Source organism: Squalius cephalus (assembly GCF_949319135.1).
Source record: "Squalius cephalus genome assembly, chromosome: 11".
In the NCBI taxonomy this organism is placed as follows: Eukaryota; Metazoa; Chordata; class Actinopteri; order Cypriniformes; family Leuciscidae; genus Squalius; species Squalius cephalus.
The window spans coordinates 10,468,464-10,487,069 of NC_137132.1; the positions used below are offsets into that span (position 1 = coordinate 10,468,464).

At 36.9% G+C, this 18,606-nt stretch overlaps 1 protein-coding gene across 1 annotated transcript in view; it reads left to right on the top strand.

Moving 5' to 3' along the window:
* gbe1b (glucan (1,4-alpha-), branching enzyme 1b) overlaps nt 1-18,606 on the top strand; it is a 149,185-nt gene that overhangs the window by 18,753 nt on the left and 111,826 nt on the right. The window contains exons 2-3 of the mRNA XM_079885382.1: nt 9,149-9,318; nt 13,963-14,078. Coding sequence (XP_079741508.1) covers nt 9,149-9,318; nt 13,963-14,078 — 286 coding nt within the window. The remainder of the gene's footprint in view (nt 1-9,148; nt 9,319-13,962; nt 14,079-18,606) is intronic.

An 18,606-nucleotide genomic window follows, 5' to 3' on the forward strand; every position in this document is an offset into this window, starting at 1 on the left:
TAAACATACTAAGAAGCTCTCATTATTTGAGTGTTGTTATTTAAAAGTAATGGCTGGCTGTAGGCCTATTATAAATAGAACATAATTTGAGTTGAATGATAAAGTTTATCAAGTTAATACGATTTTGACGAAATTAACTGAGGTAATTATATACGACTAACTTTTTTAGGCTGTTCATGGCACTAGTTGTCTTTTTAAGCTGAACAGTCCTCTGTAAATTACACTCTGCTGCATACTTATTAATTTGTTTTTATACTGGCGCACAATTAGATTTTGGACATGATTTTGTCATCGGAGACAAACTTTTGGGAATCGTAACAGATTTTATGTTGTAGGGCACACTTTGATCACTTACCATGCTCATTGACTGCCAAATAATTGCCTTTGAGATGAATTGTAGCCTCTGACGAACTTCTGACAGTGTCAGAAATTTTAGGTTGCGGTCCTAAAATGTGTCTGCTCCTACGGCGGGCCATTTCTACCGATTCCCTCTTTTGCCCAGCCAACTGTCTCCAAACTTTTGTTTCTTTTTCTGTGCCAGGCAATACATTGCCAGCATTTTTCTGTAAGTGCTTGCTGGGTTTGTGTGGTGCGATTTCAATGTTGGCAATATTAGAACATGGCATGATTGACCGTTCAGTCAATGCCATCAATCTGCCTCGGCTTTAATGCAAGATTTCACCGGGCTCATACCGTACAACGCGACAAACAACAAACTTAAAGGACAGATAAAAACCACACAGCAGACACCCAGCTTTAGAAAGGACATCTATAGTCTAGCAATTTGCACTCATTATTACTAATAAGCAGGTGTGCTGAAGTTCTGATTTCACTGACGTTCAGGTACTGGTAATAACCGTGTTGGAAATCAGCTTCCTATGAAGTCACCTTGACTGTCTGATTGAGATGCAGTTTCTGATCTCTCCTCTAGACTCTAATCATCTGGGACACGAGCCTGCGGACATGCGGAGAATATCAGTACCTTATGGTGCGGCAGTAGGCCAACCCTCCCTCCGCTCCTCAAACACTGATTTCTTGTAATGGCAGTGACTCTCATAATCACAGAGCAGCTGAAGTTTGACAGTTGGCATGGACTGGGAGGGGGTCGGATAAATTTTCTTGCATATAGGTATCAGGTGCTTGCTTTCGTGTTTGCCTTTTGGGTGTCCCAAATACACTGAAGTTGTATTGAATAGGGAAACAGATTCAGTGTAAAACTCCTTTTAGAGGGGAAAACATCACTTTTCAGGGGCCATGTAAGTTGGTGCTCTCATTTACCCAGCTCAGGTCGGTGTCACACGATTTGATTGCCTTGCAGAATCCAATCCCTCTTATTGTCGGCATGAAACAAGTTGCAATTAGTCTTTTCTTCAATATTGTGACATATATTTGAGTAAAACGGCTTCTCGAACAAGGAAAAATGTAGGGCAGACTTGATTTTGTTCATGGGGAATTGATTGGATGGTTTGATGGTTGTGATTAGCTATTGGTTGATCTCATGTGAGTGACAGGTTCTCCCGCCCTTGCACCAGTAAGCGTGTCATCAGAGAAGAAGAGAAGAAATGTTGCTGTCCAAATGTGCAGTGCAGTATGATTTAAAGTAACCCTCTTTTTTTGGATATTTCCTTTCATTTAGTGTGTAATATAACTGTTTGTGATTGATATTTGAATATTTGCAGACCTTTTACAAAGTGCATGGTAAATGGAGTTATTGTCTCCCGAGTCCCGAAAGAAAGAACCGATTGTGAATCTGAAACAAGTTGTCTGGAATTCCAGTCTTACTTCAAGAATGAAACTACGTAGGTTTGTAAGATTTGCTTAATGCCAGCCTGTGGTCTTCATTGGCTGCCGGTGAACAACGTCTACTTTGACCCTCAAACACTATAGTTTTAGCTGAGGCCTGGAAGAGTTTGGTTCAGGTTGTCGACATGTCAAGAAGACACTCTTTTCTACGCTAAAGCAAAAGTAAATCCACTTTGCACTTCCAAAGACGGTTAAATATGGATAAACCGGCGTCCAATCTTTACTGTTTGTATCAAGTGCTGAGGAAGATCCGGAACTGAAATTTAGATATGGTAATGGGCGCTTGGTTTTTTGACACATGCTGTGTAAGCAGTAGACCAATCAATACAGACTGGGGCATCTGACCAATCAGAGAAGAGTAGGCTCTTGGTAAGGTTTGGTTTAGAGAGACCAAATCCTTTATTAAACCAATTCAGACGCTGTGAGAAAAGAGGTGATATTATAATATTAGAAAATGAAAGTGGTGCCCCTTATTAATTATGCTCCACCTCAGACTATTATCACTCTAACAAAGACTACATTACCCATAACCCACTGCCCAGACTATCAGCCATGATTGTATTCAGCTGTTGCGTGTTAGTTTCTGCCTATATAAACCTGGTCAATTCAGTCACTCTTCACTAGGTCTTGTTAGTTGTTTACACTGCATCTCTGAGCGTTTTCCATGTTCCTGGTTTTTGATATCTGCCTGTGTCCTGGTTTTCCCGTTCCTGTCTCACCCTCTGGATTTGTTTGTTTGATTGGACTGATTTACTGAGCTCTGACCTCTTGCCTGTTTTCGACTACGATTGTGGATTACCCTTTCAATAAAACAGCATTTGGATCCTCAACCTTCTTGTCTCAGAGCAGTTCGTGACACATGTAAACCTGCTGTAGTAGGAGACCTTCAAAACAAAATTAGAAACATTTAAAATAGGATAATATGGGCACATTAAATGATGTAAAGCTAACTGTAGAGTTATTGTAATATTTATTTAAGTAACCATTTGAATAAACTGCAATGTGCACATTCTTTTCACACTATTGTCTGCGGTTTGCTCTTAACATGAGAGCATGAGAATGCCTTAATTCTTTGAGGAATAGATTCAACAAGGTGCTGGAAATATTCCTCAGAGATTTTGATCCATATTGACATGATAGCATCACACATTTGTCGCAGATTTGTTGGATCCATGATGCAAATCTCCTGTTTCACCACATCCCAAAAGTGCTCTACTGGAATGAGATCTGATGGCTGTGAAGGCCATTTGTATAGAGAACTTCTTGTCATATTCTTTGTGCTTTGTGACATGGCTTGTTATCCTGCTGCAAGTAGCCATCCGAAGATGGGTACATTGTGGTCATAAAGGGATGGATGTGGTCAGCAACAATCCTCAGGTAGGCTGTGATGTTGAAATGATGCTCAGCTACTAGGGGCCCAAAGTGTGTCAAGAAAATACCCTCACACCATTACACCACAACCAGCATTGATACAAGGCATTGATGAAAATCGAGACTCAGACCAGGTAATGTTTTTCCAATTTTCCATTGTCCAATTTTGGTGAGCCCTTGCGAATTGTAGCCTCATTTTCCTGTTCTTAGCTGACATGAGTGACACCTGTGAGACCAGTGTGGTCTTCTGCTGCTGTAGCCCATCTGCTTCAAGGTTCAACATGTTCAGAGATGCTCCTCTGAAGACCTCGGTTGAAACAAGTGATTATTTGAGTTACTGTTTCCTTTCTATCAGCCCGAACCAGTCTGGTCGTTCTCCTCTGACCTCTGGCATCAAGGCATTTTTTGCCACAGAACTCCCACTCACTGGATATTTGCTCTTTTTCTGACCATTCTCTGTAAACCTAAATGATAAACCTAAATCCTACAACCATGCCATGTTTAAAGTCACTTAAATCTTCCTTCCCCATTCTGATGCTCAGTTTGAACTTCAGCAGATCGTCTTGACCATGCCTACATGCCTAAATGCATTGAGTTGCTGCCACGTGATTGGCTGATTATTCGCATGAACGAGCAGTTAAACGTGCATACCAAATTAAGTGGCCGGATTATGCTGAATTTTAGTATCAAATCATCCATTCTCATTCATGATGATAGCAGACAAGGATGAAGGATGGATTAGTAGGCCAGTAACCTTTTTAAATGCGACACGGTTACAGTGCTGTCCATCTGTGCATTGATTTATGTTAATTTCTTTTAATGCTTGAAAAGAAAAAGAAATCAGTCTCCACTCCAAAAAATATGAGTTTGACACTGACCGAATATGAGCACATTTGTATTCATATCATAATATTTCTGTGCATGTTAAAGTGATCCATGAGAGAAACTTTGAAAAGGCTTAACTTTAAAACCAAATGCCAGAGATTAAATGGCCTCGCTATGATCTCAAATGACAATGAATTCATTGATGAACAGCCAAGTTTGATGGTACAGCTTGACATGAAGGCTTACTTTGTTAACTTTAGTGAATTCGTGAGGTGTTATGAATTAATGATGAACAATCACAGCATTTATGTATCTTGATTAATGTTAATTATACATTTGACGCACATTGATTAAGTCTCTTATGCTTACTAAGGCTGCATTTATTTGATCAAAAATGCAGAAATATAGTGAAGAATTTTCTATTTTAATATTGCCTAATATTGTTGTTTAAACCGTCATACATTTTTTTTTCCGGATTCTTTGATGAATAGAAAGTAAATAAAAACAGCATTTATTTGAAATATAAATCTTTAATAAAAATAAAATTGCAAATGTAAGTTGTAAATGTATTTACTGCTACTTTTGATCAATTTAGTGTCCTTGTTGAATACAAGTATTAATATATTCAAAAATGGTACTGACTGCAAACCTTTGATCATGTACTAACAATGAACAATAGTAGATTTTTTAATTAACATTAATCTAGATTAATAAGTGATGCCTCATGCATTAGGTATGCTAACAAATCAAACCTTTTTGTTACAAGTTTGTCATGACGAATTCATTCTTGACTTGTGACATTTTGTTCTACAACATTTAGTGTATATTTAGTTTGGGATTTATTTTGTTATACTTTTGTTCATTGTGTGATTTCTTGTGGCTGTGATCTACAGAGGATACATTTGAGAGAGTTTTCTTTTCAGAGTGGCTTTTAGCATGCCGACAGCGTGCTCCGCTTTACTGTACTCCGTAACAGTTAGACTGACAGCACAGTGAAACCCTCTTGGTCTGGTGTGTCTCTGAATTTGTCCTTTTTCAGCCTCACTACTACAAAAGCTTTGCTTTATGTGAATCCACAAACTTAACTTACACAATTATACATTTAGAGACATTTCTACCTGATCACACGGGAAAACGTACAAATTCTACGAGGTGGCTAATTCGTACGAATTCATATGACCTCACTCGTACGAATTAGTACGATTTGTGCAAAATCGTACATATTTTACGAATTGCCCAATTCGTATGAATTCATATGAATGACCTACCCCTGACCCCGCCCCTAAACCTACCCATCACGTGGGTTTAGACAAATCGTACAAATTCGCCACCTTTTTATCATTCGTACGATTTCGTACGAATTGGTCGTGAGATAGTGTTGGACATTTACTGTTAGACTTCAATTTAATTGCTTTGAGAAATATTCTTCTTATTATGGATAATCTTTAGGTCAATGTTTTATTTAAAGGACTATGATAATTTTGTGTTATTTTAAATTGTATTTATTTAGTCTGTTTATTAAAATCTGTCAGTTGCACCCCAACAATTTGTCATCTTCCATGTGAAAACTGCCTGTCCATTGGCAATAATATATATTTTTTCACACCTCTCCCCAAACAACCAGCCTCAAGCAAGAGCCAATGAATATGTAGTTTACCACATTCATAGGGGATAAATATAGGCTACCACAAGTGAGCCTGTGGTCCATTCATTCAGAGAGCATGTTTTAAGCAACATCAAAATTTATTCAAAATGAATTCAGAAAATCAAAAACTGTCATCGGACATTTGTTTTGAAGGTGTCTGGGACCTAAATGAACAAGCCCAAAGGGTTCTGTTCGACCATGCCAGGCCTGTCAGCTCATCAGGTTTAAAGTTTACAGTGAAGATGCTGACAGATTTTGGCTATGCAGACTGGAACAGCTTGCCCTCTTTATCCTCGGGCATCATCCAAGAGCTTTTTCGTCTTCTTCACCATCAACATCTCCAGCAAGTAGAGAAATTAATAATTTTTTTAAATATGGTGCAGGGCCAACTTTCTCTCAGAAATTGCTAGTAGATTTTAGAAATGGTTACAAACAGAAAGTAACTGAATTAAAATTTTGAAGTAGAAAGAAAGACTTAAATAATATTTTTTTGTAAAATGTACACCAATAATTTTTTATTACAGTAAAGCATTTCCTAAATCGTTCAGTCCATAAAGGATTTTGCCATTAAAAATAGTCCTCAGAGCGTAGACAAACTCAACCTTCTCACTCCAGAATATTTATATTAATATATATATATATAATATAATATTTTTTATATATTATATATATTTTATATATTATAAATATATATTAAATATATATCAGAAATATATATTTATCAAAAATCAGTTTATATGTTTATTCTTTTCAATATCGTGCATCCCAGCATCCAGCTATATTTGGCTATATTGGTAGTTGGTGCTCATTTGCAGAAAGTTTCTTGCATAAATGTTGGTCATGCTGTAAATCGGCAACTCTCATTGAAAACGAATGACTTCCAGTTGTTTTATCGCAGAAAATCGCCCTGTGTGTGAATGCCATAGGCATTAGACAGACGAGACCGCTGAGAAGCTTAGCTGTTTAGATTCTGCATTTAATTCTTGTAGCGACTTCATCCAACCAGGGAATCTAATAAGCAGCAGGTGGCAAAGGGGATCTTAAATGCTATTGATTGTTTTGAAGAGCGAGAATTTGCCATAATGTGTTCTCCAATGTGTTGTGAGCGTCTACGTTTCAAAAGCAGATGTTAAGTCACTTTTAATGTAGAGCTGTGGAACAGAAATATTGGTTGTATGGAAATAAACTTGAGTAAAAACTCATGAGCTTGTTTCTTTTAAGCTCTGAAATACCTTAAATGATGTTTAGTTAGGCAGACTTTTGCCTTTGTGCTGTTGAATGGGCAGCCGTTTTCAGCTCATGTTTTCACATATTATGATGCGCCCTTTTACACAATATAGAATAGAATCTTTAATGACCAGGGTTGGGTAAATGGTTTTAATTTAGCTTTTCTATATAACTCAATTCTATATACAAAATATAGATTGAACAGTTAAATCTTACAAAAACATTTCACCACAAAATTAAAAGTAAAATCGATGAATAAAAAATAAGCCTGTATTTTTGCTGCATTGCTGTGACATGATTTAATAAAGATTATTTTCATGATACTTTTCAATAATTTGTTTTTAATGAAGTAGTTGTGGAAGAGGGCAGTTGGTAACTTGACAGCAGTTGGTATCTCAACAATGTGTCCCAGGTTTTTCATTGTTAGCTTGTCTGTGCTTCACACTCACACTCACACTCACTTTCACAATGTAATAGCTGTGCAGAATTGAACAAGGAGGTGTTGACTGACCCCAAACTTCCTTGATTTGTCTGAGGAAGATCATGTCTAACATGTCTTTCTGATGAGATGGTCTATGTTTATTTGGCATTTTAAAGAGCAACAGATAGGGGTGCCTAGGAATTGTAAGTTGCCTGTTATTGCAATTTGTTGGCCGGAGAGTTTGAGATCTGGGATTAAAGAAAAAGTTAACTTTTTTGATTAAAAAATAAAAGCTTATTGTTAGCACATAGGGTGATTGATTTATACCCTTCTAGCTGATATTGTGCTTTATTTTCAGGGGCTGTGCTGAAGAGTTAGATAAATCTTTTAACACAGTATGAGCAATTTAATTTTATATCACAGTATCCATACACTACCTCGTTCAAAGGTTTGCGGTCGGTAAGATTTTTGAAAGAAGTATCACCAAGGATGCAAATTAAAATGTCATTTATTTTTGTGATGCAACACTGAATTTTCAGCATCATTCCTCCTGTCTTCAGTGTCACACGATCCTTCAGAAATCACTGTAATATGCTGATTTACTGCTCAAGATTTTTTTTATCAATGTTAAAAACAGTTGTGCTGCTTAATATTTTTGTGGAAACCGTGATATATCATATTCAGAATTCTCTGATTAACAGAAATTTCGAAAGAACAGCATTTATTTAAAATACAAATCTTTTGCATCATTATTAATGTCTTTTCTGTCACTTTTAACCAATTTAATGCATCCTTGCTAAATAAAAACATAAAAAAAAAGCGGTAGTGTGTGTATACATTATAGTCTATACGTTATAATTATAGTCATGTGGCAATGCCCATTTTTAGTAACCCAAATTAACCACAATGCTTTACAAATGGAAGGTACTGCTAGATCATTAGATTATAGCCTACTTTATGGATGCAAATCAAAAGATTTATATTACATAATAAATTGATAAGTTTGGCACCAGTGCAAAAGCAACTTCCTCAAATAGTAAAACACCTGAGTTAAAAAATAATAATAAAAACATCTGAAATATCTACCATGGATTGCAAAATTGGCACATTTGTACCATTATATGTATATACTATTGTACCATCATACAGCCGGTGCTTCTTTGCATTCATGTGAAGCTAGCATATTTGTGAACAAGGAAAAAGTGAAGTGGGGGGAGTACAGAGCCTTGTGGTACACCTTTGTTGATGGCCAGAAGGTGGGAGGTGAACTTCATCTGCCTTGTAAAAAATCGAACAGGCAGCAGCTTTCGACTGGCTTGATGCCCATATTTCTGTTTAAGAAGGTGGATGATATTGAAAACAGAAGTGAAGTCAAAGAACAGGATGCGTGCCTAGGTGTTTAGTGTCTCCGGGTAATGTAATGTAGTGTGTCAAAGATGCCAGGTCAATGGCATTCTCCATCAATATACATGAGTGGGCGACTGTTTTCAAATGCAAACTCAACTTTGAAATTTCAAAGGCGATCCTGTGGGTAAATGTGGTTCTTCTGCCAAGGGGATGTTCAATAGGAGGCGTATATAATAGTATAAAATATTAACTTTTTAAATAATTCAGTTTAAGCTCTTGAATGCAAAATAATTTGGTTAACGGCCTTTCACATTTCTTTTCGTTGGTTTTCTTGTGTATTAGGATTCTACTGGTTTTGTATTTCACCCCTAGCATCTTTATGGTATGATATATTTACTATAGCATGTTAAAGGTTTAGTGTTGTGGAACTTGTGTGAGATATAGCAGATTGATTCTGTATTTTTCTGTCCGTGTTTGTTAAGAAGTTTTCCTCTGCTTTGTTTTGGAAGGTATGGGCTGTTTGAGAAGCAGCTCGCACTTCTTGAGGAGTCCGAAGGTGGCTTTGATCAGTTCACAAGCAGCTATAACAGTTTCGGAGTACAGCGGATGCCAGACAACAGCCTCTTCTTTAAGGAGTGGGCCCCGGCCGCCGAGGCTCTGTTCCTCACTGGAGACTTCAGTACGTCTTTTCTCATTCTAAAATCACGTGTATATGACTCTGCACATCAATAGTGATTAATTGAATTGCTTACAATAGTAAGCTATACTGTACTGGCTTAAATTACAACATGTTTTTGTGTAAAAAAGGTAAAATATTTATTTTCTGATTTTGTATATTTAGTCAATTTAAAACATAATATACAAGTGTATGACTTTGCATATCAATAATGATTATTTTAAAGGCTTAAATATTAAATATGGTACTATACTCTTAAAATACAATGCTCAGTTTTATATAGTATGTAAATAATAAGGTAAAATATAAATTTAACTATATATATATATATAATTTTTTTTGAAAAATAAACTATCAAATGGCATTTTCTGGAGAGTTTTGTGCAAAGAAATGGAGAAATTGAGTCTTACATGATATGTGAAAAACTGCAAGGTTAAGAGCATATTTGCATTGTTGTAGTATCAACAGGTATTAGGACATTAGCCTACTGTTAATCAGCAGTGGTGGAATGTAACGAAGTACAAATACTTTGTTTCTGTAGTCCTACTTTACTTAAGTAGAATCAATAGTGCATACTTTTGACTTTTACTTCGTTACATTTTGCAGCAATTATTATACTTTCTACTCCACTACATTTCTACAACGTTTCGTTACATTTTCTGATCAGTTTTTCCCCTGCCAAAACAGGGATTGAAAAAAATGTCCTGTTTTCGGTGCTGACGCGGTGGTGACACGTTCATGTAAGGGTGGCGCTGTCAATAAAGCAACTAAAAGCTGTCACAAAGAACCGGCAAAAGTAATGATTATGAATATGTAAAATATAGCAAGGAGACAATTTAATTGTTTATTAATAAACAAGTGTTTTCTGTGTCAGTGCCCTGCATAGATGAAGTTGACGATGCTATCCTCGCAATCTTCGCAGTAGTGAACGCGCCAGAGAGAAATGCACATTTCATACGGATTAGGCTACTCAAGCAGCGGTCTGTTTTCTTTCGTTTTGAATTGTTCTGTTTAAAAGAAGACCTTCCAAGCTTATAGATATATTTATCAGGTCTGTCAGGCAAGTAGGCTCCCTTATACGCTGAGTTTCGGTTCATTTATGAGAAGAGAGTCCAGTTCACTCGCCGGCGCGTCTGTGTCGTGATTATCTATTGTCTATATAGGCCTACTATATTTACTTCTTATTTATTAAATCATCCAGGCAATTGGTTGATGAAACATTGATTAAAATTAAGATACAATTAATACAAAACGAAATTCATTTTAAAGAAAGGCTTTGTGCTTTCTGTTTGAGGTCTCAGTGAAAGTTTTAAACAGTCGTTTAGTGCCACTTTCAGAGCGGTCCCGTCCGTAACATTGTTTTTTCCTCATAAATGCGAACATGAAAAATAAAATAAAATGAATATGTTATGTTCTGTGGAGAAACAACCCTTCTTCATCCGGTGGGTAGTATTACTTTGGTTTGCAGTGTAATTCACAGAATTACAAAAAAGTATTTTGCCACCTAAAAGTTAAAGATTGTTTGTGTCACGTCCACGGCATGTGTAGCCTATTTCCCTCATATTAAATATAAAACGCTTGATTACACATTGTATTACCTTGTTATGATAGTGACCCATACAATGTGCCAAGCATTTTTTCCTTACCTTAAATGTCATTCAAGGCCAGGGCACTTTTTGTACAACCAACAAACTTGACTAAATTGATCTGTTGCTGCAGCGGCGGCCAGCAGCTTGGGTTTTTTTTTTTTTTTTCAAGGCAGTAGATCGAAGGTTCTGGAACTTTTGCGCGCTTCCACATCCCGCGCTACTACGGATCTCCCAGGAACATTCATTATTGCTGCGTACATTTATCCGTGTCGGAGTTCTGAGTAATAGCCTAGATGCGCATGGCAGCGCGAGCGGTGCGCGATCATGGTCGACTGACAACGAGATTAAGCAGCTGAACAAGAATACGGCCGTGTCCCGATTGTTCTCATCTCAGCTCCGCCGAGACAAAATAGACATGCCATTTCAAAATCTTTCATTTATAATCAGAAATATGTTTTCAAAAGCATCACTTTCATAAAATTTTATGTGACATAATTTCCAGTAGGCAACTGACTGCAAACGAGCAGGCTTATGTGCCGGTGTCGTGCCGAATTTTGACTCCTGCCAAATTATTACCCCCCTAGTATTGGTAGGTTTAGGATTAGTTGTGGGGGAAGGGTTAGAATTAGGGGTGGGGTTAGGATTAGGCAATCAGGTACTGACTTCAACGAGGGGGGTAATAATTTGGCAGGAGTCAAAATTCGGCACAACACCGGGGCTGAGCCCCGGAGAGCCCCGGCCCAATTTAACCACTGTATATATATATATATATATATAAACTTAACTATACTTAAAATACATTTAACTATGCTTGAAATGCAACAGTTTTATGTAAATAAGGTCAAATATTTAATTTAAATTTATTTTCAGGTTTTGTGTTGTGCAAATATTGGAGCGTTTAAAGCTTTTGCCAAAAACTTTTCAGCTTTGTCACAATTCATAATTCAGAAAGTTTTGTTATCGTACTGATATTTTGTTCCACTGCAGAATTCATAAATCATACAAGCGTTAGTCTGCCTAGTCATCTATACCTTGTGTCAATTTGTTTGTTCAGTTTGACAGATAATTTTTTTTCATCTTAAACTAGATGAAAGAACATTGTGTTCAGGTTAAGACAAAAAGAAAAATCCCCTCAAGGTTATCTGAATTGCCTACAAGACCAAATGCAGTCAGTCAGTCAGTCACTAAGGGCCTTTCTTTTGAAATCTTTTGTTGTCAGAAGTCTGGCATAATGATTTCTCACCAAGAAAGTGCATTAATGCAGTATTTCAAGGCATTTGCTTGTCTTTTCTAGTCATTAGGAAGTGCAAGTTTTTTCTTAAAGTGGTAATGAGCCAGACTTTACAGACTGCAGGCCAAATTATGTAGTTGTTGATCATATGGCAGAACTTACATTGCTTTTGTGAATAAACAAATGATTTTTAGTTGTTGTTGAGAATATACGATAAATTATACAGCAAATAGATCATTATTACTATTGTTCATACTAGGGTTAGGGTTTGAAAGAGCCCCTAACCCTAATATAACCTTTTTTTTTTTTAAATGTTTATGAAAGTGTAACACAAAATGGACAGTATACATTAATGATAAGTAAAGAAAAGAAACAAAGCTTATATAAAATATAATCGTGATCTTTTCTTTATTGTTAATTATATGGTAATTTGTCGTTTTTACTTGCATAAACCATACATTTTACAGTTTTACATTAAAATTAAACATAATACAATGTTAAACCATTTACATTTATCCACCTTATAATTTCTGTATAAAGAAATTGTATTTTTATAAGCGTTTAAACCTATGCTAGGCAGACGATGAAATGAACAGAAGTTGACTAGATTATCTAAATTGCTAAATTAATTTAACTAGTGCAAAATGCCCATGCAAAATCAGTTTTTGAGTGTGTTTTTAGTAATTGTTGGTTTGGTGTGTTTGAGTGCTCATTGTTACAATTACACAGCAAAAGTTCAGTGACATTTTTATTTGAGCATGGTAGAAAGCACACAGTGAACTCCGAGAAAAATTTTTGAAAAAAAAGTGTCAGTTTTTATAATAAATCTTTGAAAATCAAAATCTGGATTTTAATTTGTTATGTTGTTATAACCTAAAGATGCTATGTGAAAGTTTGAAACAGAAAATAGTGGTTTTCATCTTGCCACTTTCTTGGTAAAGAAAACACATTTTTACTCAAATTAATCAAAATGGATTTATCATGTTTTGGAACCAAACTATAATATTCAGAAGTAAACAGTGTAGCTGACAGAGTTTTTATGTCAGAATGTTTATTTTTAAACCACATCTTTCTTGGGGCTTCTTTGACCGATACAACCCTCTAATGTCAGAATGTTTATTTTTAAACCCCAACCTTCTAAGTGCTTCTTTTACTGATATATTTACCGATATCTTTTGCATTTCTAATCCAAACAACGCCAAACTTGGCACTGCACTTACTCGTCCCCGTAGCGAGACATCTGTTGAGTTTGAAATCCATCGGACTAACGGTTCGAGAGATATGCGAATAACAGACAGACAGACAGACAGACAGACATGCAGACAGACAGACGTTTCTGTAGTTTATAGATAGATTGTACTTTAGTTATTAGACATGTTTGCAACAACAACAAAGTCATCTCAGTTTGCACAATGACAACCAATTCAACCCTCTCTTAGTTGCCACCATTTTGTAAATGGCGTCAAATTAGACTAGTCACTGAAGTTAGAATTAACTGGAATCAATCTGGCCCAACTTTATAGAATCCCATGTCGTTGGGCGTTTCAATGGTTATTTTTAAGTTAGAAGCTCAAAAACTCAATGAGAATGACAAACCAATTGATTAGTCAAACTTTTTTGGTCTTTTTTCCTTTCCCTAGCAATGATTCACCGTAGCAATATCAGAGCGACACTAAAAATCACTTGTAACATCTTACCAAACGCAGCACAAAGTTTTGCACAGACTAGAACTACTCACCTTTTCATCATAAAATGTCAAAATCTAGTTAGATAATATTATATATCGAACAGGGGAAGTTTTTAACTGTAACTCTTTCTATTTAATAGATGACTGGAATAATTTTTCGCATCCCTACACTAAAAAGGAGTTTGGGAAATGGGAGCTGCACATGCCCCCAAAAGAGGACAAAACACCTGCTGTCACTCATAACTCCAAGCTGAAGGTGAGCAGACACATTATCTGGTTTGTTTACTTCATTAGCCTGAACGAGGCGCTGAGGTATTATGAAGCCTTTATGCACTGTCAAGATGGATTTAATATTCACCCTTTTTATGGATGGCGTGTCAATGTTAAAGCCACAGGAACAGCTGTGACTTTCAAGCCATTTGAAGCTTTTCAACAGCGTATGTTTTTAATAACGCCATTCCAATTTGGTGTTTCACACCCATGAGGTTTAAACACAGAGCTTTAATTTTAAACAAATTGAAGCCGATCCGGCGGGAACGGTTGGACTCTTCACCCAGTTATATGTTGTACATTCCCATTAAAGTCAACAAGCTGAATTTACTTTAACACACATTCCTGATATTATTGAGAACAATTCATCTGTGCATGTTGTTCTAAAGAAAAAAATATATTTCATTGTAATGTTGCATCAAAATGTAATAACTTGCTCTGCTACTTTCCATCACCTAGGCCATTGGGTCAATGACAAAAATTGGTGACACTTTAAAATAAGGTTCTAATAGTTACATTAACTAACAGTAAGCAATGCATTTAATAATCTTTGTTATTACACAGCTCTGTGGAATACTTGATTCTGATTGGTCAATCGCGCCATCCAGCAACGTGTTATTTCCCGATAACAACCAGTAAAAACTGATAACACCGGCTCATCCGGGTAACTGAAGTCTTTCGCTTTACGGTCACTAGTAACGTTGTTTTCTTCGTGGATGTATAGCGTTTTGTGAGCTAATAAAATATTAAAACTCAAATAAATATTTTGTGTACAATTATTTAATTATGTCATCCGGAATTGCGGTAATCAGGTATTATTTCAGGCATTTAACCAATTGACTTTGAGACGATGTAACCGGAGGTGCCGGCCGTTTTTGGCCTACAAAAATACGTCATCCCTGCAGGACTTATAGATCCAGTTGCTGAACATCTAGCTGAGATTAATCTCCAATCTATCAGTGTACAAAGCCGTTACAGGCTCTTCCGCTTCTGCTGTGCATTATGTTGTGTGACACGCTGGCAGAGGCTTGATTGATGGCAGGTAGGTGCCACTCACTGGGCAAAGGCTGCTTTTCTGGTTGCTTTGTTCCTGTTGTCTCCTTGGGTCAGGCTCCGAACGATAAGAACCAGATGCAGAGCCTGGCCCTGTCCCAGTTCAGGCCCCGAGACTGGACTCGGATCAGTTGAGTGTCAACTGGATTATGTTTCCGGTGAAAAGTGGTCCAGTCGGAATTTAATTATGCAGGAAATGGACTGTCCTATTCTTTCTGATTCACGCCTCAGGTTTAGACCTTGTGTTGTTATGTGTCTTTTAGTGTCTTTTTATGCACCTGTTGACTAAATTCATGACATTAAGACCTGGTTTCACAGACAGGGCTTAGATTAAGCCAGGATTAGGCCTTAGTTCAATTAGGACATTTAAAGGGATAGTTCACTTTGAAATTAAATTTTGGTATGTTTTAGCTTACCTGAAGGGCATCCAAGATGTAGGTGTATTTTTTTTCCGCAGTAGTTTCAATTTTGATATTTTTAGGTCAAACCGTTCTTGTCTGTCAGTCATATCATGCAGGTCTATGGTCACTGTCTCAAAGAGCATGCACAGAGTCCAAATTAAAACAATTCCCCATCGTCCAAATTAAACAATTCCCCATCGTAAGTACACATTGATGGCCTAAGACACGAAACGAGCGGTTTGTGTGAGAAAACGAACAGTATTTATTAGGGCTGTCACTTTTGTGAAAAAATCCTGTTCGATTTTTGAGACATAAGTGTTCATTAAATCGATTGTAAAATCGAAAATTGAAAAATAAAACGCCATATATGGGCAAATCCACGGACAACTAACAGGCATTAGGACGAACGTAAAGAGGGCGCGCCGCGCCTGACGTGCACAAGTCAGCAATATTTCTGATGATTTATTGGCGTGAAGTTTCGCGCACAATGACTAGCCATAGCAGCATATATGAAAAACATTACCTCATTCTTCAACATGGCTGTGTTTACGATTAGAAATGTCAAACAAATTTCGCCTACGTAGGCGATTGTAGACCGTAGCCCGAATCTGTATCTGAATGCATGAGACTGTCTGAATACCGGGAAAATTCACAGTTTTGTAGTAAAAAGAGACACATTATGCAGAAGGATCATTTGCTGTTATGCGTGTTTGTCAGAGCCTGCAGTTGCAAATGACGCGCGTTCGCTGCGGGCATAACATGACGAGCTGGACGCGCTCCAAGAAAAGACCGTTAAAATCGATTCCCTATTTTCGTTTTCGAAACTTGCGTTGGTTGGTCCGATCGATTGTGCAATCGATTTTCGAACGTAAAGTGACAGCCCTAGTATTTATATCGTTTTTACCTCTTATAACACACCCACGTCCAAGTGATCTGAGGGCGCGGGCGCTTCCTGGTGTGTGACGTGTACGCAGACTGGTGCATAGATATATATACACTAGATTTCGCATTAAAGACATTCGTTCCAATGAACTGCCGTAGCCAAGGCGACATCTAGTGTATATATATCTATGCACCAGTCTGCGCACACGACACACACCAGGATGCGCTCGCGCCCTCAGATCACTTGGACGTGGGTGTGTTATAAGATGTAAAAACGATATAAATACTGTTCGTTTTCTCACACAAACCGCTCGTTTCGTGTCTTAGGCCATCAATGTGTACTTATGATGGGGAATTGTTTAATTGGGGGGGGGGGGGGAAAGCATTACTGATGTGCATCTTGAGACAAAACATACAGTATTTTAAGATATGTTAGTGCAAGTTTAATTCAGTTAAAACAGCTCAAACATGCATTTTAGTCTGGGACTAGGCTTAAGTCTTGTCTGTAAAACTACTACTACTACTGTCTAATACACAACTTTCACCAAATTAAAAAACAAAATATCAGAAGTTTAACTAGATAGTGACACAAATATGGAATATTTCTTGCATGAAGCCACCAAAAATGAAAATATTAGTATCAAAATTATTAGGGAAAAATATTTTGAGAATTTATTACAATTTAAAAGTGCTGTTTTCTGTTTTTAATACATTTTGAAAAATGTAATTTATTCCTTTGATGCAAAGCTGAATTTTCAGCATCATTACTCCATTGATACACGATTCTTCTGATATTCTTATTTGCTACTCAAAAACATTATTTATTATTATTAAAGATGGAAACAGTTGTGCTGTTTCATATTTTTAAAATAATTATTCAAGATTATTTAATGAAATGTTTAAAATGGAAATCCTTTGTAACAATGTAAATATCTTTTAATGTCAGTTTTGAACAATTTAATGCATCCTTGCTGAATATTTTTTTTTTTTTTTTTAAAAGGTAACATTTTACAATAAGGTCTCATTTGTTAAGAAATATAAATTCTAAAATGTTCATGTTAATTCACAGTCCAATAACTAATGTTAACAGATCATTTCTGATCTTAAAAATATATTCGTAAATGTCGAGATTTAACATTAAGATTAATAAATGCTGTGGAAATGTTGTTCATTGTTAGTTCATGTTATCTAAAAATCTTACTGATCCAAAACGTTTGAATAGTAGTTTACAAGAAAAGTTTTGTTATCAAAGGAACAGAAATATATTCTTTAATCAAAATAATGCAAAACACAATTTCATGCTCCCTAAGAAACTTTCACGGCCAGTAAATACTCTCAGTAAACCTGCGACTGGACCCTAATTGGACAGTACAGCAAAGTGACAGACATTAAATTAACTCTCAGTAAGAGTTTTGTCATCATCCATTTATCCTCCACCTCACCCTGCTTTCATTGACACCGTGTGTCTGCTATTTTCTGCTATTTTATCTCCATCAGTCTGTCTGGCTCAGCATCTGTCCATTCTAGCACTCTTTTCTCAGTAATTATATAAACTGGCAAACCCGTGGTGTGGCGTTTTGGCTCTCCTGCATGTCCTCGGGTGAAGAGCCGGCTAATGATTGAGCCCCACTGGGACGCTCCTCTGTAGGTCACCGGCAGGTGCCAATGGCTCTGTCATTACCTCTTGCTGGCAGCTTATGGAGGGGACCATCAAATGATCCATTTGCTTTTTGGCCTGGGAAAGAGAGAGATAGGAAGACTCAGGATGGAGAGCTCCCCGGGGTGCATTCACACGGTGAGAGATGCTCTGTTATCGATCCGCGCTACCGTACTGACAGTCGTGTGACTGTGCGCGGCTGCGGGGAGGGAAGAGAAGAGTGACTTTGAGTAAGTTAGACCGTAGACTAGTACTCCCCGCTGTTTTCGGGCTCTTGTTTAGAAAGCGGGCTGGAAACGGAGTGCCTCTGGCTGTTTTTTTTTTCACTCTCTCTCGTTCTTTTTCTTTGTGTGTTGCCTTTTAGGTTTGAGCAAAATTCTGAATATATGAGTCTTTTATGCTCGCCAATGCTGCATTAAAAAAAAAAATCAAATTACATTACTCGGCCAAAAAAAGGTTTCTGTCTGGATATAAATAGGCAAATGCTTAAGATTGGATCATTATTGCAGTGATTATTATGT